At 37.4% G+C, this 25,151-nt stretch overlaps 2 protein-coding genes across 8 annotated transcripts; both read left to right on the plus strand.

The window, feature by feature from the left end:
• Window positions 1-13,576: 13,576 nt before the first annotated feature.
• LOC118439227 lies at window positions 13,577-14,690 on the plus strand. Its single transcript, XM_035860353.1, has 2 exons — window positions 13,577-13,674; window positions 14,139-14,690. The coding sequence occupies exons 1-2, from the start codon at window positions 13,614-13,616 to the stop codon at window positions 14,591-14,593; spliced, it is 516 nt and encodes a 171-aa protein (XP_035716246.1). The 5' UTR covers window positions 13,577-13,613; the 3' UTR covers window positions 14,594-14,690.
• A 5,287-nt stretch (window positions 14,691-19,977) lies between these two features.
• On the plus strand, window positions 19,978-23,917 carry LOC110860421 (serine/threonine-protein kinase dkf-1). 7 transcript variants are annotated; one of them, XR_004837290.1, is made up of 4 exons: window positions 19,987-20,175; window positions 20,482-20,587; window positions 20,658-20,720; window positions 20,813-20,845. XR_004837290.1 is itself a non-coding variant. In XM_035860349.1 (3 exons), exon 3 carries the CDS (start codon window positions 21,180-21,182, stop codon window positions 22,392-22,394), a length of 1,215 nt encoding a protein of 404 aa, XP_035716242.1. In that variant the 5' UTR covers window positions 19,987-20,175; window positions 20,482-20,612; window positions 21,147-21,179; the 3' UTR covers window positions 22,395-23,917. The 7 variants fall into 7 exon arrangements, 5 of the variants coding, with proteins under 5 accessions (XP_035716244.1, XP_035716242.1, XP_035716243.1 ...); XR_004837289.1 differs by having other exon boundaries at window positions 20,482-20,720; window positions 20,813-20,846; XM_035860349.1 differs by lacking the exons at window positions 20,658-20,720; window positions 20,813-20,845 and adding an exon at window positions 21,147-23,917 and having other exon boundaries at window positions 20,482-20,612.
• The last annotated feature ends 1,234 nt before the right edge of the window (window positions 23,918-25,151 follow it).

The raw sequence follows: 25,151 nt of genomic DNA on the forward strand, positions 1-25,151 counted from the left end.
TTTCGAATTTTATGACTTTGATCCATCCACCGTTGCCAGAAAATGCAGACCGGTTGATTTTGAAAACTTGCAATCTTGGCATTATTGGAATGTCGAAAAATTCTTGTCCATCCGGTGCCGTCCTCCAATTTTCAATCTCGATGTCCAAGTGTTGCAAAAAAGGTGCGAAAATTTTTAACAAGCTGGTCCCGAAGGTTGGCGTCCAGGTGGCCATTCTAAACTCTAAGCGGCTGACTTGTCGCAGGATGGAGGATGAAAGTGATTGCGGCAGATCTTCGATTTGCTGATATCGATCTATGAAGGATAGGGCTGTCAACTTCGGAAATGGTGGGGCCTTTGTACGAAGCAAGAATTCAAATTCTTCCCGCCGTAGGCATGAAAACTGGAGGTGGGTCACGGCAGGGAATAGGCCCCCGATTTTAGCCAGGATTGCGAGATACATTGCAGAGCTTGTGATTTTGTTCGTGCGCAAGGAGAGATTCGTGATGGAGGGAAAATTCATACTTTCGTCGGGGTTGAAATCTGCCAAGATAGCGGATAAATTGTCTTGTCTTGTTGTATCCTAGGGTGGTTAAAAACACACACTTTACATATCATTTTGTCCCAAATTGTTTTTTTTTGCCATGTCATATGCAGGGTGGCTAAAATGTCTCGCTACAATGGAAAATTTTTCAGGGGGGAAACTTCGTATATTTATGTTGAGGCAATTCACGTTAACCTTCGTAGGTCCGTAACCAAGTAAACTTACGACGATCGGCTTACTAACTTAAAATTGCCTTAAAATTGTTTCATAAATATGCTGTATTAGGATCTATTTCTAATTATTTAAGAATTTCAATTGGTTGTAAATTTTACTAATGGAAGCATTATAATTTAGTATGTAATTAGTTCCCATTGAAAACTTCTCAGCAATAAACTTTGTTGAATAAAGACCGACATAAAATAAGGTATTAAGAACTAGACTTTGCAAATCGCTAATTTTAGGTGTGTATTGGGATCAATTGAGTCGATACTTTACTATATTATTGCCATTTTGTGATTAAACATGTGATAAATATTATTGCAAGTAGGTAAGTATCATATTGTACTCACACAAATATGTATAGCTTTTTCATAACACATTAAATCATTCAGCAGGCACATAATTATGGAGTTACACCTCAAATTATACACCACTTCCTACATATGTACATATATGTATGTATCTTTGCATACACTCCCATTCATTTAAAGCTGCACATTTGCATGAATAGCTACATAGATAAATACTCACGAGCAAAACCCTGTAGGTGTGAGAAAAAATAATAAATGTTTCATATGTAGGTGACGCATGCAAAACTCTGGCAAAACTAGTATGCGATACAGCATTTGCAAATATTACGTACGTAGTGATTACATGAAGATGTATATACTATGATTTTTATAGTGACGCATTTACTTAATTTTCACGAATCCTGTAAAATGCTTAATTATTAAAATCACACCGTGGGAATGTAAAGATAATTACGGATGGAATGGTGAATGTATGATTGGGGGTATTCACGAAAACTTGTGTTGAATAACGTCCATAAAAATTATTTGTGTCGTAAAAAGGATTATGCACATTTTTTATTACATAAAAATGCACGGTTAGAAATATGGTTTAGTCAGGTAGATAAAATTATTATTGGTATTAAAATTATACCGCTCTTGAAAAATTTGCTACCGATACGGTAAAACTTTAGTAACGAGCTGTTACTACACGATATAACTTGCTCATGCCACTTGGTAGAGTCATATATGAATAATGCTTGGTATTACGTTACCTATCTAATACTGGATTCCCAAGAATATGGTTGCGACTCCTGTGTACCCCTATTACTCTTTTGAAGTATGTACATACACATTTATGCAGCCATTTAATTGCACCCTATATTATTTAATTCCACCTTGATAATAAATATTACTGGACTACATAATGACCACTCCACCTTGGCTTTCCGCATCACAAGCACGTCATACTTCTCGTCCTGCTAGAATAAATTTTATCGTTCAAAATGGGAAACTCATCCCTGGTCTTAATCCTGTTACTTGTTACCGTGACCACTCTAATTTTAGAGGTGGGCTCCCAATCAACGACAACTTCGACTAAAACGATCACCTCGACGAGGACGAAAACTGTGACGAGACGTGTCACGTCCACGTTGCGATGTGGAAAAGGGATAAACAGCCTGGATTACGAATATCCAGACCAATTCCGGTCAATATTTTACCACCAAATTGTCCCCTCAAGACCTGTTCCGGCCTGGAATTTAGTTCCCGTCACGAAACGTCCGCGTGGAACTAGGGGAAGAAATAGGGACAGAGATATCAGTAGCGAAGAGGGTGATGAAAGTGAGGAAGAAAAACGACCAAATTTAAGGGTCCGTCTCGTCCCTGTATTTCCATTAAGTGGTCGAGTGAACGAGCCAGTAGTGCTGGAGCCGTCCGAGATTTTCTGACCTGGTGGACAATACGACGGGAAATTTACGACACTTCAAAATCTGTGAAATTTTTGTTTTTTGTATTAATAATCATGATATTTTTTGTGAAAAATAAATAATTTAATATGTGAATAAATAAGCACGAAATAAGCATTCCCGCATAAATGACATAACGTTAAACTCCAAATAATAATTCAAATATTGCAAAAACGTTTTTCACAATTGTTACGATAATAAGAGATAAGTGTCGTTATTATACACTGTTTGGCAACTGGTATTAAGTCATTACTATTATCTGGGCAGTGTGCATAACTCTACCATAAGGGTACCACCGAGTATTACATATGCTTCAATAATGTGGCAATGGAAAATTTACCACTTACATACATACTAGAAGAAACAAACTACTACCAATCCGGTGGGATATTATTGTCAGATCAATAATAATTGATGCGGAGTATGTATATACATGTATTATGTGAGGAGGATTCCTGCCCATAGGGGCAGACATCCAGCCGCACAGGTCACCATTTGGACCTATTGCAGAATGTATATGCATACATATGATATGTGTCTCTTCCGGATTTTTTACAGCAGAGATTCATATGTGCGAGACTGAAACCTGAATTAATTAACAGACTTAACAACAGAAAGGTCACGTCGATCATCATAATTCATACATAATGTAATATTCACAGTGGGTATGCAGTCGATTCAAACCTTCCACTTGTACATTCACTATGGGAAAAGGGTGATGTCACTCACTCTGGAGAACGCTATAGTGTTCCTGATGCATTACATACGTATGTACGTATACATATGTAATAAGTACATATGTAAGTGTTTCTGTACCACATAAGTACTTGTTTACTGATAATTTCGGTTTACATTCATTGCAGAATGATATACGTGCAAGATATTACTTGCTTACATATTAGTATCTCGTGAAAAAATTGATGTGTAGGAAAATAATCATATTTATTAAATTTAACTTGGGAGCGAAATATTTTCTTGTAAATAGTTTTGTATCAACTATTGTTTCCTTAATCAGTTAAAGATCATTATTATTCCTTAGTATTATTTCGTAAAAAATATTTACATGCCATGCGTTTATTGCTTGGAACAGTTTTTTCATCTCGGAACTAATCTGTTGGATAATGTCTAATGTGATATCAATTTGTTCGCGTTTTTTTCAGGCGCCTGTGCACGATGCATTTTGTTTATCTATGCTATAGTTAAGTAATTTCCCTCGACTAAATTTAATAAGACTTCGATTCTTTGTATTTATATAAGACCGGATAGAAAGACAATTTGATTAGTACAAATTAGACACACACTTAGAAGTCCAGTACTAATATACTACCGCCCCGTATTCATGTGTACATATGTGATTCAACGAAAGTGGTAGTAATAGCTGGGTATTAAATGCCTACCACATCGGTAGCAAAGTTTGAGGGACCAGTATACGTTAATGCCAAGCGGTAACTAGGGCATGCAATACCGGTTTTAGTACCGCGGTATTTACCGGTATTACCGAATACCGAACACCGGTATTGGAAAGTTCAATACCGGTATTCAAATAAAAATTCATACATTTAACGCCCTGCAAAAACTTCATGAATTTTGACTTAAATTCGTATCCCGAACTCGACATCCGTTCTCTTGGATAATTACTGTATACCCTCGATCCATAGATTTATTTGTGTTTATTATAGGGTGAAACCCTATAATGGATGTGTCTTGTCCGTCTGTCTGTCTGTTCCCTCTCTAACTTTAGAACGGATTCGAATTTCGACATGCGGTTTGCGGCATAGTGTTTCTAATTTTAAAAGTACGGACAAGTTCGAAGATGGGCGTTGTAGGTCGTAAGGTCACGGCGCAATGGCGACGACGCCGTGTCGAATAGGTGTCGATTTTTTTGTTTCGACGGTTTTAGACGTATCTTGGGACGGGGATTTCGAAAATCGACATCATTTTGACGTGCGATGACCGTGTGACCGTGGAGACGTCGACAAAATTCGAATGTTGTCGAAATTTGTCGTTACGATCGTTCTAGACGTATTTTGGGACGGGGATTTCGAAAATCGACATGATTTTGACGTGCGATGACCCTGTGACCGTGTTGACGGGCCCACGACTTGGTTTCACCCTATTGCTACATTTCGTTTGCAACGGTTTATTATAAGTTAATTTTCCATACATATGTAAGAAATAAACATGGAAGTAGTAAATGAGGTTGAAAGAGATCCTCTATACGCTGTTCTTAAATCTGCATTCCACTTGCGAGTGATGCATAGCCCTAAAGTTGTTTTACTCCATGGCCGCGTTTCCGCCCGCCACACCCCCTCAAGGTGATGAGAACCACTAAAATTACTAACTTCAAACTTCTCCAAAAATACAATTTTGCTAGGATTTTGATAAAACTGATATTTTCGTGATCCACGATGCTTGTGTTATCAACTTTTTTGCAATTTTCGAAATTTCAGGACACTCTATTCATGAATTATTTGAAAAGATTTTTTTAAAAGTTTAGATTGCTACTGGATATGATTATAAATAGTATCTGGGATCATAAAAGTTTTATTACAAACTTTATCAAAAACTTTATCAAAACCAGAGCAAATAAGATTTTTGGTGAACGTTGAAGCACATGAAAACAGGACTGTTTCCTGTTTTCACGCAATTGAAAGGCTGTAGCGGTCGCAAATGTGCTCATGGAACAAACCCACTTTTAGGGTTATGCATCACTCGCCTAACGGACCCACATATGCAAATGGCATTCAAATTTAAGCGGACATGTAGATGGTCTCCTCTTAAGTAGTTCAAAACCTAAAGATTTTAATAACAGTTCAACAACTGTTCAAAAATTGAATCAAAATATTTCCAAACTTCGAAAGATTGGATTTGCAATTTCTGTATAAAATAAGTAAAAGAGAGTTTGAAAATTCTCTTCGAAAGTTTGAAAACAGCTAAATGTTTGGACAAAGGCTGTCAAACATTTTTAAAACCGCTGGATTTCTCAAATATGTGGGTAGATACTGGACAGTGATTGCATAAGAAGTTTCTAATTGGGTATGTTCCGACTATTGTTGAGTCTGAGACGATATGACTCATATCATATGAGGGATAACACTTTGGGTGACTTCCGCTTTTTAAGATTCCATTCCCAAAAACTTGATTTATGAATACAGAAGGCTAAAACCTAATGAATGTGTAACGGGGAACGCTAAGAATATAGTTATAAATTTATATAATGCTTTGCATATTAGAAAACCAATGCCTTTTGCATTAATTTCAATGAGAAAATATTTCGTGAATTATATCGGTAATACCGGTATTACCGAAGGTCCCAATACCGAAAATACCGAATACCGGTTTTGAAAAATTGTCCCGGTATTGCATGCCCTAATGTGCACATTCGTTTCCAGATTTTTGTAAAACACAAGACAAGTTTTATGCGACCATAAATTAATTACATGGAAAAAAGTCAAATTTATTTCTTGCTTCACGACTTTTAGACGCAAAGACTGACTTCTTCATGCATATGCATATCATGAATTGGTTATAAGAAACAAATACAATTTCCGTTGTCAAGTCTGCATTAAAATGAATAAACCGTTGCAAACGAAATGTAGCAAAGGGGTGAAAACACACGTAAATGTCCTTGTGGCACACCCACATCGTCTTCCAATACTTTCCCGTCATTTCCCCCAATTATCTCACATTACCCCCCCCCACGTCTCATTTCGCCCCGTTTCGACATAACTCCCGCGTAGTTTGAACGTACACGACTATACCTTTCGATAGACACCCCACATGGCATAATTCAAGTGGCGTCGTCTACACGGTCACACGGTCATCGTACGTCAAAATGATGTCGATTTTCGAAATCCCCGTCCCAAAATACGTCTAAAACCGTCGAAACAAAAAATTCGACACCTATTCGACAAGGCGTCGTGACCTTAATACCTACAATGCCCATCTTCGAACTCATCCATACTTTAAAAATTAGAAATACTTTGGCGCAAACCGCATCTCGATATTCGCATCCGTTCTAAAGTTATCGTGGATACGGACAGACAGACGGACAGACAGACAGACAGACAAGACATTCCCATAAAGGGGTTTTCACCCCTTAATAAAGTGTCAAGTTTCGTTTCATTTTGTTAGTTCTATTATTTGCGCATGTGTGTAGACATGTTTCATGGGATGCATACGATTTTCCAGGTGAAATAGAAAACAATATTTTAAACAAGTTGCATGCATCTCGAGCATGAAAACTCTCAGAATAACTTTATTAATATTTCGAGAAAAGACGGAATTATTTACAAAATCCATAAAAACGGGACAATTCGTACAATATATTATACGATTTACTATTTACAGGTGAATTATATTTATTTCCTATTATTCAAAGAAAGACGAATGAAATAGAAATTTACTTTTTCATGCAAATGCAAACACCGTGAAAGCTCGACCAACATCGTTGTTCCATCTCGACTCGAGATTCAGGCGGCGGCCACCTTCACTCGGTTCAAAAGCACGAGGAATCAGAAGCTGAGAAAACACAAAATGTGAAATAATTTGTCTAGGCATACCTCTACTATTTCAGCTTTACAGTGCATAGTATAGACAGCTTGCATTTAAAGTGACGATTCGGGCAAAGTAGTGGAGCAGTATGCAACTGAGCTCGAGGTTCTACAAATTCGTAGTACCCTACTACTGGGCTCGTGTAATAGTTTGACCGAGAAATCGGTCTGTGTTTCTCTCTCTTCAACTTTTCCTCCACGCGTCATGAATTCGTAATGGTTCCATGTTTCATGCACCACGATGATACAAAATTCCATGAAACTTCCATGAAAGCGTAAAAATATGTTCAAATATATTTATTTTGCATGGGAAAATTAAAAATCTGCTCAAATATATTTATTTTGCATGGGAAAATTAAAAATCTGCTCAAATATATTTATTTTGCATGGGAAAATTAAAAATCTGCTCAAATATATTTATTTTGCATGGGAAAATTAAAAATATGTTCATATATTTTTATTTGCATAAAAAATTAAATATATGCACAAATATTTCGCAGCAAAAAAGTATAGCTAATAACGTAGGATTATTAAGGGGTGAAAACCCCTTTATGGGAATGCCTTGTCTGTCCGTCCATCTGTCCGTATCCACGATAACTTTAGAACGGATGCGAATTTCAAGATGGGGTTTTCGCCACCGTACTTCTAATTTTTAAAGTACGGATGAGTTCGAAGATGGGCTTTGTACGTCGTAAGGTCACGGCGCCACGGTCATGACGGCGTGTCGAATTGGTGTCGAATTTTTTGTTTCGACCGTATTAGACGGATTTTGAGACGGGGATTTCAAAAATCAACATCATTTCGACATGCCATGAGTGTGTGACCGTGTAGACGACGCCACATGTTGACAAATTGAATTGTCATGTGGGGTGTCTATCGAAAGGTACAGTCGTATAAGTTCAAAGTACGCGGGAGTTATCTCGAAACGAGGCGAAATGAAACGTGGGGTAATGTGAGACAATTGGGAAAATGACGGGAAGGTATTGGAATATGTATGTGTAAAATAAGACTTCAGTTATTGTCCGTAACGTACACTCTTAGAAACTGTGTATTAAAAAAATTAGCAGTATGGATATGTAACTCTATCGCCTCGGTATTAAACGGTTGTACCACCCTGGTATAGATTCGGGAATGAATAATACTACGTGGTAGTATTAAATTTTGTACCATATGGTATTATTTTTTAAAATTTATTACCAAATCATTACAAAGGTGGTAAAGTCATATATCAATACCGCGCTTACTGATTTTCTTAAGAGTGTAGGAAATATCTACATTTCTCAGAAATTGGGCAGGGAAAAAACTTTTGGACATGGTGCAAGTTCCATCTTACAAGGGACACTATTGACATGGGTGGAGCGTCCAGGGTACCCACTATGTTTTTAAGAATCTACTAGGACCCTAGATGAAGGATCCATTCGTATTTCCGTGTAAAACTCATATTTGGCGCCGTGGCGTGGCGCAATATTCGCCAAATTTGAATGTTTTTAATTTTTAAACCGCCATTACTTTTGAAATCCTGGAGGGATTTTCAAAATTTTTTGCCAAGATCATGACAATGAGTCGAACTTTCGAATGCTATGAAATTTTTCAAAAAAATAATTGTTTCATTTTTTTCGAAAATTTTGAGGCATGGGATTCGTCGACAAAATCTTCTAAATATCTCGAAAAATAAAAATTTTTAATGTTTTAATTTTTTCTTAAAATTTCGACTTTTGTGATCATTTTAAGCCCAAAATTTTGAAAATCCCACGGAATTTGCAGAAGTAATGGAGGTTTGAAATTGGTCGAAAACGTTAATTTTTAAGTTTGGCGCCACGCCACGGCGCCAAATATGAGTTTTACACGGAAATATGAATGGATCCTTCATCTAAAGTCCTAGTAGATTCTAAAAAACATAGTGGGTACCCTGGACGCTCCACCCATGTCAATAGTGTTCCTTGTTAAATAAAGTGTGGCAAAGCACGATACCTTACTAGCGCAAAAATGCATCACAAAATGAAACAAATAATTCACCGAGTCATTATTTTAATAATGCCCAAGCATCAATTAATAATGATAAAATAATTATCTTTAATTGACCACAGTCGCCATATTGCGACATGTCAAAAACACCAAAAAACATGTTTTCCCTAAATTTAATGCCAATCGCCCAAAAAGGTGCCGAAATTAGGCCATGGCGAGGTTTTTCGACATGATGTCGACAAAGTGGCCACACCCCCTTAATAGGGTGTCACCCTATGCCCGTGAAGAACACGTGTTAAAAATTTCAGGTCGCTGCGACAAACCGTCTCGAGTTATAGTGTTGACGGACAGCCAGACGGACGGACAGACTAACTAACCAACCGCAAAAAGCAGCTTGCGCTACTTAATAAGTATAAACTGTCTTACCTCCTTTGTACATGTAATGTGCCAACACCCGAAATACGTAGATCGCCAGGAAGAAAAAAAAGCTGATCTCCATTGCCAAAAATTGGAAGAATTGGCAGAATGGATCCACCCCCCAGATCATATTCAATATTCCGTATGGACAATCACTCGTAAGGACAACGGTGGATGCGAGAAATCCGTAATAGTAGTTCATAATGTGGGGCCCATCGTCCTCTGTGGGACCCTCATCTGGCTCCATTTTGTATTAAGTGATATTTGCGCTGTAAAAATTTTTACGGCAAATTATTTATTTTATTATTTATTAATTCTATAGCGTCGCTTAGTGAGTAATCCAGTCAAGTCCATAACCCAACAAAGAGAAATGCAGCCAAGTCCAAATCGCGTCAAAAATAAACCCAGTCAAGTCACCAATTTTGTACGGGACTTGACTGAATTTATTTTTGACGCGACTTGGACTTGGCTGCATTTCTTTTTGTTGCGGTTTGGACTTGACTGGATTACTCACTGAGCCGACGATATATTATATATTAATTTTAGTAATATTTTATTTTGCTTTATTAGTTTATTTATTCGTTTTAAAATCCCATGTAGAAAATTAAAAACGAGTTCACTTGAGTGTGGAAAAGGTGAATAACAGATTGGGTTGGTCTCGTTTCCGTTGCAGTTACTTAAATGTAAAGGACAGGAGTAAAAGTTTTAGTCCACTTTTCATAAATATAATATTAGACATTTATTTCGACGAAATATGTCAAGAATGGTGACCATTAGGGTATCTCTTTGTCTGTGCAGTCCACTTTTGAGATGCGTACACTGCGTGACAAAAGTTTCTTTACTTCTAAGGCTGCACTTGTGATACCAGTGCTAAAATCAGGATTCTTATACATACATACATAAAGTGCAAACACATGCACATATTTAATTTAAGAATGCTACAATTTGATTATTTCAGTTTGTGCATTTCAGTTTGTGAAAAGCTTTGGGGTAATTTTATTTGAGAAACCTTTGTGACATGGTGTTTATTTATACTTATTTAGAAGGACAACCCTTCACCGACAGAATCACCGATCTCTACGCCCTTTGGATATGCTGGAGTTCTAGGTGAGTCTAGCAAAAGTGAAGAAGGGATTTATTCCATGGCCCCATTTGTGCCCACCGCACCCACTCAAAGGCGCCAAAAACACGATAAATGCCCTGTTTTGGTTCATTAAAAAATTCACCAAAAATCCAATTTTAATCGGATTTCCGCATTTGCGGAAATCCGAAGGTGGGCGCAAATGGGGCTATGGAATAAAACCCTTCTTCACTTTTGCTAGACTCACCAAATACTACAAGATATGCAAAGGGCATCGAAATCGGTGATTCTTTCGGTGAAGGGTTGTCCTCCTTAGTTGTGCCGTTAGCGAAGGAGGTATGAAAAAGGTTGGTTTTCATTTCCATATATGTATTTTTAGCCTTATTATGTTTACATAATATATATTCATAAATTAATACATATTCATTAACAAACGAATATGTAGCAAGAACCTTTTCTTTGCTGTGTTTTCCTGGATATAAATTCACCGTTAGAGTGAAGTAGGTAGGCTTTGTTTTCTATCCACTTCAACCCTTCAAATCAATAGCTATTCATCTCGGCAATGCAAATCTACTCGGCTAGCAGGTAATTTTAATCACTGATAATGCGATGACGCCAGCAGCAGTCTCGCTCTTATTTTGACGAAACCACGACAATTGTATAGCCTTAGACAAATAATTAAACACGCGTTTCAGGATTTTCCATAATGCTCAGTTTAAACCAAATTATGATGAAAATGTTTAGCAAGAATTCGCATTTTCACCGTAAAATATTTCTCGCAAAGGAGAAAAGTGCAAATTATAGATCACATTTTCCATCAGGGGACGTTCATAAACTTCATAACGCAAATTTTGGCTTTTTTGGACAATTAAAATGCAAAGCATAATCATAATCAAATCTATCGCAATATTTATTACATTGTGACGTTATTTACCTAACCTACCTGTACTAACGCGATGAACCAAGTTACAAATATGATTCCTGAAAAATAGCATCTTCCACACTTTCCACAATTGGCAAACATTGCTATTGAAATTGTACAACCAGTCAACACAAATCATGCTATAAGCGCACCGCCCAATCTTAGCTGGATTTCTTTAATTTTTAAATTTGCTTCTAAATTGGAATTATGTTTGTCAATCTTTCTCATCCGTCTCTCATAATCGAGCCATCCCTGAATTCCAGCTTCTACTAGGGACTGAAAATATCTAGGCATACGCGACTCCCCTTGACCTTCAAAACTCCATCCAAATGGGGCCAGTATCTTTACTCTTATAGAATTTAATGTGAGAAAATTTTCTAGCTAAGTAATCAATCTCGGCGAGACTATCAGACGATTCGATTTTCAGAAGATGGATTTCTCACTTTTCGTAATTTCCTTCTGTGACCAATTTGTATTTCGGAGTCACTGATACCTTCCATAACTTTTGAAATATTGACAATATTGGTAACTTGTAAATTCTAATACTAATACTGATGTTTCTCCAAGTTGGAAAATGTTTTTTTTTGCGCATATTTTGATTTTTCCTGAAAAATTTCGAGTGTGAAAGTGGGGAATGTTTTATGTAGAAATGATCTACCCATTACATAATACCTTCAATTTAACAAAGGGGTCGATCCTAGGTCATGCGTTTGGAATTTTAGGATTTAGGGTACCATACAGTGGTAGTGAGTTACAAGTTGCGGTACACCCCTGCCAAGAGGATAATGGAGATAAGATTATTGTAAAGATTGCATAACACCGTCATCACTACGAAAAAAAATTATGCAAGCCTAAGCATATATAGATTAATCATTTTTTTACAAAACTTTAACAAGAATAGAAATTGCTTCAATGCTGCTAATTTTTGCCGTAAAGATGGGACATGTTTCACAAAAACAAAGAAGTTAATAAGACGTCAGCCAGCTACGATCCGGACAAAGGAAAATTTTTAAGACAGAAACGAGTGGAAACATTTTCCACAAGCTTTTAAACCTTGCCATTTAAAGTTTGAATTTGGTAATCTACAAATGCGTCCGGCGTTATTAAACGTGCGAATTTTGCATGATTTACATAATGTGAAAAAAATATACACGCTTACGTTTAAATAATAATACAAATATTTAATTGTATTAATTTACATTGCATTGTACCACTAAATCTGGAGAGGATAAACTGTCTGTACCGATCAAAGGCAGATGTATGAATGAATGATAACCACACTCTTAGCAACTTGGTAATAAAAAAAACATGCGGAGTATATATGTAACTCTACCGTGACGGAATTAAAATTTTACACCATGTTGGTATTGATTTAGTAACAAAATATCACTTTTTGGTAATAATTTTGACACTAATTTGTGTTAATTTTTTTACCATATAGTACTGTTTTAATACCAAATCATTACTACCGCGGTAGAGTCATATATGCACTCCGCGCAGTAATGATTCATTAAAATTTTGTTTAGAGTGCACTGAGGAGCCAAGTTTCGATAAGCATGATTCAACAACCTTTTGTAAGTGAGGGGTGGTTAGATTTCTAATCGTGATGGACGAAGAATTCCATTGTTCAAAACTTGGGTCTCCACTTACTCAACTCTAGATCGACGTTATTTTTAAATAGTTATTATCTCAACCACACTGTTGCTGCGTGTTTAGGGGATGTCCATAAATCATGTCACGGCTGAGGGAGGTGTGAGGGTAAACATTGTCGCGCCACAGCCCCACTTGTAAAAAGGAGATGACAAGGTGGACGGAGGGTCTGAGAAATCGGAACTTTTAGGTGAAATCGTTTATAAAAGTTCGTCAGATTTTGATAAATGAAGTGATTGAGTCATATGCGTGACTCATTATCAGGGATTTTCCATTATCAGGGATTATACACAGGTAGAGCACATCTCTCAGAGAAGGATCAATGTTCACATAATAATGCTTAAAGTAATGTGTTGTTGTAATCGCTCAAATTAAGTAAGTAATTTGACGTGATACACACATATCTCTGAGATGCGTCAATCTCTTGATAAAAACTATGCTTACATAAAAGGGAGTTGAGTACCGTGTTTGGCATTTATTAACAAATTGCCCCTTCACCTCGATTCATATACCAATTACAAAATACAATGAGAGGGGGCGTCTTACTATTCGTCGTACTTGCGGCGGCCTTCATTTCCAGTGGGGAAGGTAAAAAAGAGCAAATTTCCAGCTTAAGGTGGTATTTATTTTATGTGGTTTTCGAATTTGAGTTTTGATGCCTCAACTTTCCTTTGTTCCATGTATTCGTTCATGTGACGATTTTGAAACCTCTCATCTCCGTCAGATTTTTATCTACTTCGGTTTTATGTCGTCTAAAAATCGTTACTTTTTGCTTTTACAAACTTAATAGGTTGGTATTTTGATTTGTTTCTTCATGAAAAAATACAGATATGAATAAAATAAAATACATTCAAATATTAGCTTCCTACCTTAAAAAATTACGGTGTTTTGAACCAATAAAATTTTAATTTTGAAAAAACCGCCAGGTTTCAAGATGGTTATTCGAATACAGGAAAGTTGAGACACAAAAAAATCAAATCCAAAACCCTTGACACAAATGCGCCTTAAGTAAAAAAACTTATCCCAATTTTTTAAATCTTAAACCCTTTCAGGGCTTTCGTGTTACCAATGCTTTAATTTGAGAGGTGTCACACCCGACCGACTCCCGCCAGGGTTTAATTTTGGCGCCGGCTGTGAAACCGGCAGTCTGAGCGACTCATTCCGAGCCCCGTGTGACTCAGCAGAGGATGCCTGCGTGTCGATGGAAATGAAGGTGAACGACTCCATTTCCCTGATTGTGCGAGAATGCGTCCTCCTCAGCGTGGCGGGAAGCAGTGGGTGTTCGAAACCTGAAGGATCACTTCAAGGGGTCATTTGGCAAATGATTAAAGCCGTTGAACCCCTCCTTTTCAGTCCCACATTCCTGCCACAAAACCCACCAGCTGATTCCACGATGGATCTGTGCACCTGTACGGGAGACGATTGTAATGCAGCTTTTGCGGTTAAAGCGGGACCACTTTTTGTCTTTGTGGCAATCGTAACAGGTATTATGGCGAGCATGGTTTAATTTAAATATTTAGTTTTTCTTCTAGTTGTCAAAATTTGTGTAGCCCCTACGAATTGCGATACGGGCATGTTTAAATATTCTTGATTAAATTAATAAAGCAGATACGAAAAAGATTTTTTTATAACGAGTTAATGTATTTGCATATGGATGCACACGTACAGTCTAAATAATTTGGATTTGGACGATTTCATTAAATCGTCACCCGAGGTGTTTTAGTGCCCTGTTTTGATTGCGTATCTAATACTGAAAACCGGAATCAATTCACACACAAAATTTTGATTAGGATAAAATTCTCAGTGTTTCTGCGATTTTTATCTAAAAGATGGGTAAACATTTTTGAAAACAGGGTTTAGCAACATATAAAAACAGTAAAACAATAAACCTATACCAATAAAAACAACATAATACATTTTCCAGCATATGTTTCCAAAGCACTTGTAGTCGACTAAAAATCGAAAAATTTATAAAGCTTTTCAAGCTTTAAAATTTTATAGTTATTTTAAAGTACATTATTACGCATGGCAAAATGAAGTAATTAGTATGAATAATGAAGTACTTTATTATGAATAAAAGAAGTATATCTTTAAAATACAATTATTATGGTGGAACGTAGTATTAAATTATGGTCATATAAACATAACCCATAAATTTTCATACATCCTCCCACACGAAAATATTAATATAAAACTTCAAAATAACAGTATTTCGGTTAAATTAATTAGCTTAGATTTAGCATAATTAAGGCAAGAATTCAAAAACTTGGGTTTCTCCACAGCAACGCCGGTAGTAGTTCCGAGCCAAGCATAACTTTCTGGTGATCCAGCACTGCCGAATCTTCTCAACGAGCCACACAACGAAACTAACCAGAAGGAAGGCACCCGCCGTTACGAATACAAACGCTACTTTTCGTATCTTCAAAACTTCAATGGGAAGATCCAAGTAGGCCAAATTTATCAGATTTGGCCTCGTCAATGTTTCCCTTTCGTGGGATTCGTACCACAAAGCGGTCAATCCATGTTCAAACATTTGATTCGTCTTCCCGCGCATAAACCCGCCGCCACGGTCCCGCTTGAAAGTCCATATGCTAGGTTCGTTTGTTACAATTGACTCCTTCACAAGGTGACATTTCTTTTCTAGTCCTGCCCTCCGATAATAAAATGTCCGACTGATGCCATATTTCAGACAATTCTGCTTCGTCTTAACGAGGGCGACATCAACGATTTGAAAGCCGTCTGGAAATTGAACACCAAATTAAATCGGTTAGCTAATTATCTGTAATATTTAGATGTACATAGGATCAAGGGACGCCTCACAAAGTATGCTCTCACATGTTGAATACTAATATGAAATTTGCGAAATAACTATCTCAAAATTGGCACATTTGACATAAATACTTGGATAAAAAATGTGCAGAAAATATCAAAAGTGGAAAATGTGTCAAATTCAAAGCGTGTTTGAATGGAAATCTTCAAATATGAAAAATGTGCCCATTTGGCATAATTGCTTGTGCAACTTTTAACTAATTAAATTTTTGATGAATTGAGCCTAATTTCAAAAATCTGTGAGCATACATGGGCAGACCTCCATTTTGAGAACACTTGTCTTTACCATCCTCCGTTAAGTGTTTACTTCCCTCCGGGTCTTTTTCGGATGGTCCGAATTTTTCTCCACGTTCTTTTATCCTTTTATTTATAGCTTCAACTAATTTACGCAATTTACGAAGTGCAACTATGAAATTCATCATATTTCTTTGAGCCAAGTTTGCCTTGGCAATTTTATACGTGACACTCTCATACTCAAGGACGGTGTCACTCCAAATCTGTACCTGATTTACGAAAATATGGAAAGAATTGTTAATTAGCTGCTGAAAATTGTTGTAAATCTTTGGCTCATCCGGCGAAATAACACGCGCCGTGATGTCCGCCTCGTACGGGAACAAGACCGGGATAAAGACGAGGCTAAGGATTAAATGGAGGGGTTTAAAGTGGTTCAACTCTTGGCGAAAGAATAAGCACGTCATTCCAAAAAATGGGTATGCATCCCGGGGAGAAATTAATTTTGCGGTGAGGGCGCAAACAAAGTACGTAACGAGGAGACAAATCCATGTCGAGGAGTCAAACGCGCGGAACAACATTTCCGAAAAGGCGGATGGCGTGTAAGGACTGGGATCATTTTGGCAGTATAAAATGTGCAAGGCTTCTTCTCGGATTTTTAAGAAAGTGGTAATTAAAGGATTTAAAGTGTTGTGTTTTGTCCTAGGTCCGAACCCGAATGCGAGTATTTTCGGGGTGAAAATGGTGGAAAGCTTGACACCACCTCGCTCCGCATGGTCTTCGATAGCGAGCTGGATGTCTTGAACGAATATTGGGGTAAAGTTGAGATATTTTTGGAGTTGGTGGAGAACAATAAATCGTGGAGCGATTAAAGTCGGGAGTTCGGTGAGGTTGGGTAGTTCTGCTGGATAGAGTATACTTGACGGGTATATATTCGGCTTAGTGGCTTCAGTCGGTTCAAGAACCCAGATGTTGGCAAGGTTAAAATTTCCGGAAGGGAGAGGAACTCCTGTAAAATTGTTAAGAATTTGGCTAGATTTTCTTGGGTACCTGTTTTTGAGCGAAAACCTTAGACTAACTAATATGTAAGTTACATAATGTAACTAAAGCATGACATTCATACCTTGTGATGAGTCATATTCCACTATTTCTGCGGGTCGATGTTGAAACGCTCTCAACATTGCTATATGATTTATATCATAGTTCACATTTACAACAAAAATGTCACGAATACTGTCAATCAGCCAGAGCCAGTCCTTATTAATAACTCGACCAGGGATTGGCCAACCATCGGGTAAAATGTACACCAGCGTTTTAGCATTGTCCCCTCCGGAAACCAAGGGGAAATAAGGCGAGGAAGAATAATCCTTCAGAATCACAACGTGAACTTTGCATTGATTCCATCGTCTAGAAATGGAGGAGGACATGTGAAGTTGAATTAACCCCGTGTCCATAAAAGTCTCCAATAATTTGGGTGTTTCACTGTGAGAAAATAATTCATCCAGGTTTATTCGATTGGGGGTATTCTCGTTTCCCTCCAGAATCGAATATTTCCAGGTGCATCCCACTCGAGGCTGGGTTATGAGCGTGGGTAATTTTAACGAGGAAATTAAAAGTATGAAGAAAAATAGAAGAAAAATTGAGATTTCGAGCTTTAACATTGCAATCTCTATCAGAGTTGAAAGATTTTTATTAATCGGCAATAACGAGCATTTCGGTGTAGTTATACTATAGTAGTGAAAAATGTATCACTCAGAAAACAAAACGCGACCAATTCTTCATGAATTTATTGCCAAATCAGTACCAGCGTTTTTGCAACGAATAAGCAGGACTATTGTCATAGAAGCGCTGGGTACGATTATGTAGCTTTGGACAACAGGAATTCTGAATTCTTGGTAGAAATGGAATATAGAAAACAAGTTATGTAACAAAAATGGGAACGTGGGTATATTACGTCGTCAAAACGACACAAATTTCGTTACCACCATTCGCCCCATCCCTATTTTACTTGTTTTAAGCTTATGTAACACAAATAAGATTTGTGACCTAGCACCACCCACTCACCTTTTTTAACGACGTAATATATGGACATGTCCAAACTCGCCACGTGTAGGTACACATTTCCTAGAATATGTTAAGCTCTTCCAAGAAAGGAAATGTATTAAGGTGGCCTCGTAATGAATAACTATGAATGGATAACTCATTTATTAAGTAGCGCAAGCTACTTTATGCGATCGGTTAGTTAGTCTGTCCGTCCGTCCGTCTGTCTGTCTGTCCGTCAACACTATAACTCGAGAACGCACCAAGATAATCGAAATCGGTTGGCGGCATCATACATATGAACTCTGGGGGAGGATCCCGTAAACTTTTGGACCACACCCCCTCGGCGCCAGGGGGTGTGGTCGCCGTGTGATCGGGGCAAATGAGATTTATAGCGCAAATTAATTCTCAGCATTCTCAGCATCATTTCGCTACTTATGTATCGTGCTTTGCCGTACTTTATTTACATATGTATTCCTGATTCTAGGAATGTCTGCATATTTACGTAAACCTTCTTATCGCAAACACGGGCTTGGCCATCACGGGATTGGCAATAAGTGCCTACATTTGTGTGGCGGGATAATCTACCTCTGCCCCTATCGTATTATGGTTATGTCCCTACATGCCTCCCCATATTCCAATGCCGATACGGATTACGTGTTCGTTTTTAATCATTATTTTAATGGGATATCAACAAAACTTGTAATTTTAGCTTAGTCGGAAAATAGTCGGAAAATAAGTTATAAAACGCAGTAAACCGAAAAGCAGAAGTTTGATGATATGTATGGTACCGAGGACGGGATACGCGTATGAACTTGTTATGTCTTTATCCATTCGTGAGAATTTTTTAATCATGGAGACGACCTCCTCAGCAGGTCCTGTTCAAAATATATGCACCTGCGCATGTGCAGAGTCGAATTTCAATGTGTTGGGTTATTTTTATATTAAGTGTGGGGTTATGTATATGGATGGTTGTGAGATAATGAAAATTTTGGACAAAAGTAAGACTTTTGTCCCAAAATCCTGCGTAATATTGATGTTTGAGACAAATAATCATAGTTTTGATCTGTTATGTATGAATTTGCATCAGTGTCTCTGCTTCATTTATTTATTTATTCTCATCAAGCTTGATTTAAATACAAAATCTTGTTACGCTTGACGGTAACATAACCAGTAATAAAATTAGAACAATGTTTCTCATATTCGTGAGTACATGTTCCGGGTAGCAGTGATACCCGGAATGCGCATAAATATTTTACTCTGATTAGTACAGGTGGTAATAAATATTGCCATTGAAACTAACCTAACTTTAACCTGTACTAATCTTAAATGATACCCAAAACAACGCTTGATATTGGCCTGCTAAGGTGATAAGTATGCATAGTACAGAACAGCCACCAATCCATTCGTTCAATGGAAACATTATGATCATACATCCCGATTAGGCGATTACCTCATGTCAATCAAAATAATGTGCACATTATATAAATCAACAAATGCCGGCGTCATAGTTTTATATGTGTTGCGTATATGACGAACAATCCAGCTCTGTATTAAGCTACTCATCCCTCATTGTGGTGAGAATCCTTTACGAATGAACAGATGAACAGAACCATAAATGAGTTACGCGTTAAAATCAGCGTTCGTGACGGATAATATTCTGCAATGTCCCGTATACGTATTTATAATCAACATCCTCGCTATGCTTTATTGTAAATGTACCAACTGATTACAAATAACCTCTGCATCCGCAACTGGGAAGAGCGTGATCAACCCGGCTTATCAGTACCTCGACCGACGGCCGACATTTCTGCACAACCAACTCGGCACCATCAGAAGCCACACCTTAAAAAGTAATAAATATTCGTTTCAGAAAATTTATATTACAGCGAGTGAAAGTGAGTAAAAATTCCTTTGGTAAACTTTATGAGAATGCAGTAATCAAATAATCATACGCTAAAATCTTAATGATTGAGCCAATAATTGGAGGTAAATATTTTAAATGTCAGATATAAAGAAATCACACTTCTCGCCGCTTAAATTTTTTGGACTTCGCCCACCCCCATTACCGTGTGAATATGCAGGTAGTGCCGTATGCACTGGCCCATATTCCATTCTTTATTTCGCAACCGAATCCACATTTATTCCCTCCAGTTTACGGCCCTTATTTAGTCTCATAAAAAATCTCACAAGTATCCTGCAGGAGGGTCGCCCGTGGCCCAGTTTTAAATGTGAACCCGATTTCTTTAGATCTGACATTTATAATACTTATAATCGTCCCTTAATCTTGTTTAGAAGAACCTGGGCATGAAACTGCCACTAGATTTCGACAAGGTTTCGTGTGTGGATGACAGGAACGAACCACGTACTCGTGGGCTTGTAGGAATAATACTAATTTTAGGTGTGGATAGGTTTTATGTAAATAAGTAAGTAGGATGCGTGGTCAAATCACATATCGTCTAAAAATCCAGGTCCTGGGCGCATAAAAACAGCCGACTCGACCGTGGCTAAATTCACAATGGAGGTCTCCCAACGTAAGCTCACAAATTTGGACAAAACTGGTGTCACTCGATCACAAATTTAATTAGTATGAAATTTGCAAATGTAACTATCTGCAAATACGTAGGTTTGGCGGAGATATTTGCATAAAAAGAGGCGAAAACGCAAATTTGTAATGCAAAATTCGAAAAGTGTAAAATTGGTCGCCTTTTGGGCCCGTTTTCGCTTCTTTTTATGCAAATATCTCGGGCAAACCTACGTATTTGTAGATAGTTGCATTTGCAAATTTCATACTAATTAAATTTGTGATCGATTGCCCCCAGTTTCGTCCAAATCGGTGTGCCTACGTTGGGAGACCTCCATTGTCAGTAACATTTCTGTATGTGAACAGTACATCATGTCTTACGTATTTACTAGGGTGACAAAAATATACGAATATCTACATATGTAACTATTTTTAGGTGTTACGTACATATATTGAGACCTACGACGAAATGGGTCACGAATTCTCGATACCTTCCCCAGTCGCTGGCACTGGATCGGAACTATCTTCGTCGCCTCCCCTAGACGTGTCCACATCCCGCCTAACTTTGGAATCGTGCATTGGCGACGGTACATTTGGGCCCGTATTCAAAGCAAGGGATATAAAAAGTAAGTCTCCTGTCGCTGTGAAGTTCATGCTCCCAACCTTATGGTCAGAAAAAGGAGAGCGATACTTTACATACAAACTTGACACTTCAAAAGATCTCGATCCACATGAAAATGTCGTGAAAACACTGGCTGTGACTAGGAATCAATTTAGCTTCGACGAAATCAAAATGCTTCTCTGTTCAGATTTGTTAAATAGTGAAAAGCGACACGAGCTAAGATCCAAATATTTCGGTCAGTTGTCGGAATCTCCTATAGTTGAGGTAGTTTGTTTCGAAATGGAACTCTGCGGTAAAGATTTGCGACAGTGGATAACGAAACAAATAAACGACCCTGACGATAACCTTCTACGCCAACAAATCGTTATTATTCAAAACATCATAGCAGGATTGGAGCACTTACATAGGAACAAAATTATGCATAAATACTTCAGATCGGAACATGTAATATTTTCCAGCTTTGAATTCGCACTTCCCGTGAAAATCAGAGGGTTTAACAATATCGACCACAATAATTGGATGGAATGGAGCAAAATTAAATTGCGAAAATATGCGTTCTCGTTGGGATTGGTAATCTGGGAAGTGGCTCAGCTCCTTAAATTCAGCGACAGCAGGAAGTTTTTCAATCAACTTGTAAATAATGGCAATGAAGGCTTAATTACACTGCATCCAAATATTAAAGTGCTCCGGCATTTGATCACAGCTTTAATAGGGAAAACAGTTAAGGACAAGCTTCAAAATATGGAACAAGTCAGAAAATTTCTTGCGAATTGGGAATTCAAATACGACTCAATCTTACACAAATACATGACAGCAAGTAATGTTATCGAGCTGAACACATGCCTGGAAGACGCTGGTTCAGGATCAATTATAACCTTAGATGAGGGAGAATACGTTGGTGCATTTATCGTGAAAGGTGACAACATCACCGTAACTGGGAAAGGACAATTGACCATTATTGACAATAATAATGACTCGCCCGGTCTCATCATTGAGGGGAAAGATCACGTCATTTCAAGCATGTCAATCAGAGTGGTATGGGTTCAAGTCACAGTTGCTTAAACGTGTTAGGAGATGGAAAGTATCTGGCAAACAAAATAAGTTTGACAATTTAAATATTTCTGATTGCATTCACGCAATGGTTATAGACGGTCCAGGTACGGTGGTAGATAGAATAAAACTGAAGCTACCTTTCAGTGTGATTGCATCAACCCGGAACAGTACATCAAATGATACGGAGGCGGAAGGTTGGCCAAGCTTAGAAGGCCGCAAGTTTCCCAACATTTACGACCTAGATTATAAAGGCTGCCTAGGAGGAGGAAGTTTTGGCCTTGTTGTGCACGCTATCGACAGATCCGATGATTATTCTTGCGCCATGAAATTTATATTTCCACCGGAAATATTTGTTTCGAACGGGCCAGATTGGAAGTCGATTATGCGAGAGTGCAAAATCGCGATAGAACTTGAACCACATCCTAACCTTGTCAGGAGCTTTGGAGTAGTCATGAGGCGCATATCTGTGGAAGAGTATAATACAATATTTCCATCCAATTTTATGACCAGTGAGGAAACACGCAGACTTCGAGCGATCCACTTGGATCGGGTAGATCGAGTTGAAAAAATTCCGGCAATTTGCATCACGATGGAAATCTGTGGCGAGAATTTAAGGCAATGGCTTAACGAGACCCAAGATGCCCCTCAAATACGTCATCAACAATTGGTAATTATCAGGAATATGGTGTCTGGGCTTAAGTACTTGCACGACCGCAGAATACGCCATTGTGACTTGAAGCCTGAAAATGTTTTATTTACTAATGAAGAATACAACCTCCCGGTAAAAATTGGCGATTTCGGTCTATCTAGAATTACTAATTCTTTTGAGGTAACTACAACAGCAAGTGACTTTGGCACACGAGAATACATGGCTCCTGAAACACTGGGCACAAAGACATATTATGATCAATCCGACCTTTTCTCGCTGGGCCTTGTCATTTGGGAAGTTGCTCAGCTCATTAAATTCAATAAGAGGAGGAAGTTCTTTGATAGGCTTGTTAACGATCAAAAAGTCGGCTTGATTAAATTGCATACCGAAATTGAAGACGTCCGTGAGCTAATTATAGGCTTAACGAAAAGAGATATGGCTGAGCGAGTTCAAAGTATCACCGACGTCGCTCAGGTAGTTGAGAAATGGAAGCTGACTTGATAATTGCCTTTGTCTACACAGTATGCCATGTTGTTTTGACCCTGCGTATCACATGCAGCAAGACAACGATTGATTTCAATTTAAGACACATATTTTCACTAAAACATTAATTACAATACCAAATGTACATATTTTTGTAATTATTGTGCTCCATTTAATTATTAAAACAGATACATAGCCAACTATATATATTCAGGTTAAGTCTTAATTTCCGATAGGGACAATTTTGTGAGGCGCTGGTCGTTTACCTCTTTTTAAAAAATTATATATGTAAAATGATAATAAATCTAGGAACATTGTTACATCAATATAATCAACATATTACGTTAAACATATTTTCGTGTTTGATTAATTAAATACAAATTTGGTCATTTGATGAGAACACCTTTTAATTTTTTACTCGCAAGCCACAAAATATGTAAAAAAAATATGCACCAAACAAAATGTTACCTAAAGAAAATATGTGTATAGAAGGTCACCATATTCTTACCTAATCGTGATATTTATTCGCACAAATAAATAAATGTCATGTTCGCATTTCGGCATGAGAGGTGTGAAATCATGGGCTACAGAAGCAATCTAATTATGATGTTTATGACCTAACCATTTCTCCTAGGTCCATACTTCATGCAATCTATATTAAAATTTCGAAAAGTCCGTGAAATTTTCATATCTGACCAAATTTGAGCAATTTTTAACCAAGACTTAAATATACCAAAATTGTCAAAAAATTCGCACACTTTGCCTTTTATCTCGAAAAATGCTGGTGCCCCCCCCCCCGACCACAATATTATTGCAGATTTTTAGTGTACACAAACTTATGCAAATTTAAGCTACACTTTAAACAAAGTTGAGCTCAACTGGTTGAGTAAAAACATGTCGTGGAAGTTTCCCACAACTTTGATTAAAAATGCAATATCCTAAGTACAAATTTAATACAACCAAGTTGATTAATTCTCATGTTACTTAATATTGGATAAAATTTGACATGAAGTTGGAGAAAATCGAATTTCATCAACTTTGGTTGCACATTATCCCAAAGTTGATGGGACATTACCGAAAAATAGTGCAAACGTTACACTTCTGGTTGAGTTAAAGTAGATCAACTTTTTAGAGTAATATTTACACTTGAGTTGCATGAAGTTAACTCTTCCCACTTGGCGTCTACATTGTCCGCGTGGTATAAATGCGTCAGTTGTTGTTCGCGAGCAAAAGAAGAAACAACGGAAAATATGTCTCTTTCCTTCAATTTTTCCAAGGTCGTAATATGGAGCAGATACTTCACGATGCTAGCCTGGCATAATATACAGATAAATTCACCGGTACGATCTTGAGTATTTTTTTTCTTAGATTTACTTATTTGTTATAGAATTATTTTTTTACTAGCCCAGAAGCCCGTCTTAAAGACGGGCCGATTTTAAAATTGCCAACCACCATCTGAAAATTATGAAATTATTGCAGTATATAATAGCTCAGTATATCTATCCTAACTTTGCTCTATAATCATATGTTGCTAACTAATTTTTTTAACGTTGCTGAGGAATTTTTTAACGGTGCTAAGAAATTTTTTAACGTTGCTAAGGAATTTTTTTAACGTTGCTAAGGAATTTTTTTAA

Source organism: Folsomia candida, unplaced genomic scaffold (assembly GCF_002217175.1).
Source record: "Folsomia candida strain VU population unplaced genomic scaffold, ASM221717v1 Fcan01_Sc032, whole genome shotgun sequence".
Lineage (NCBI taxonomy): Eukaryota > Metazoa > Arthropoda > Collembola > Entomobryomorpha > Isotomidae > Folsomia > Folsomia candida.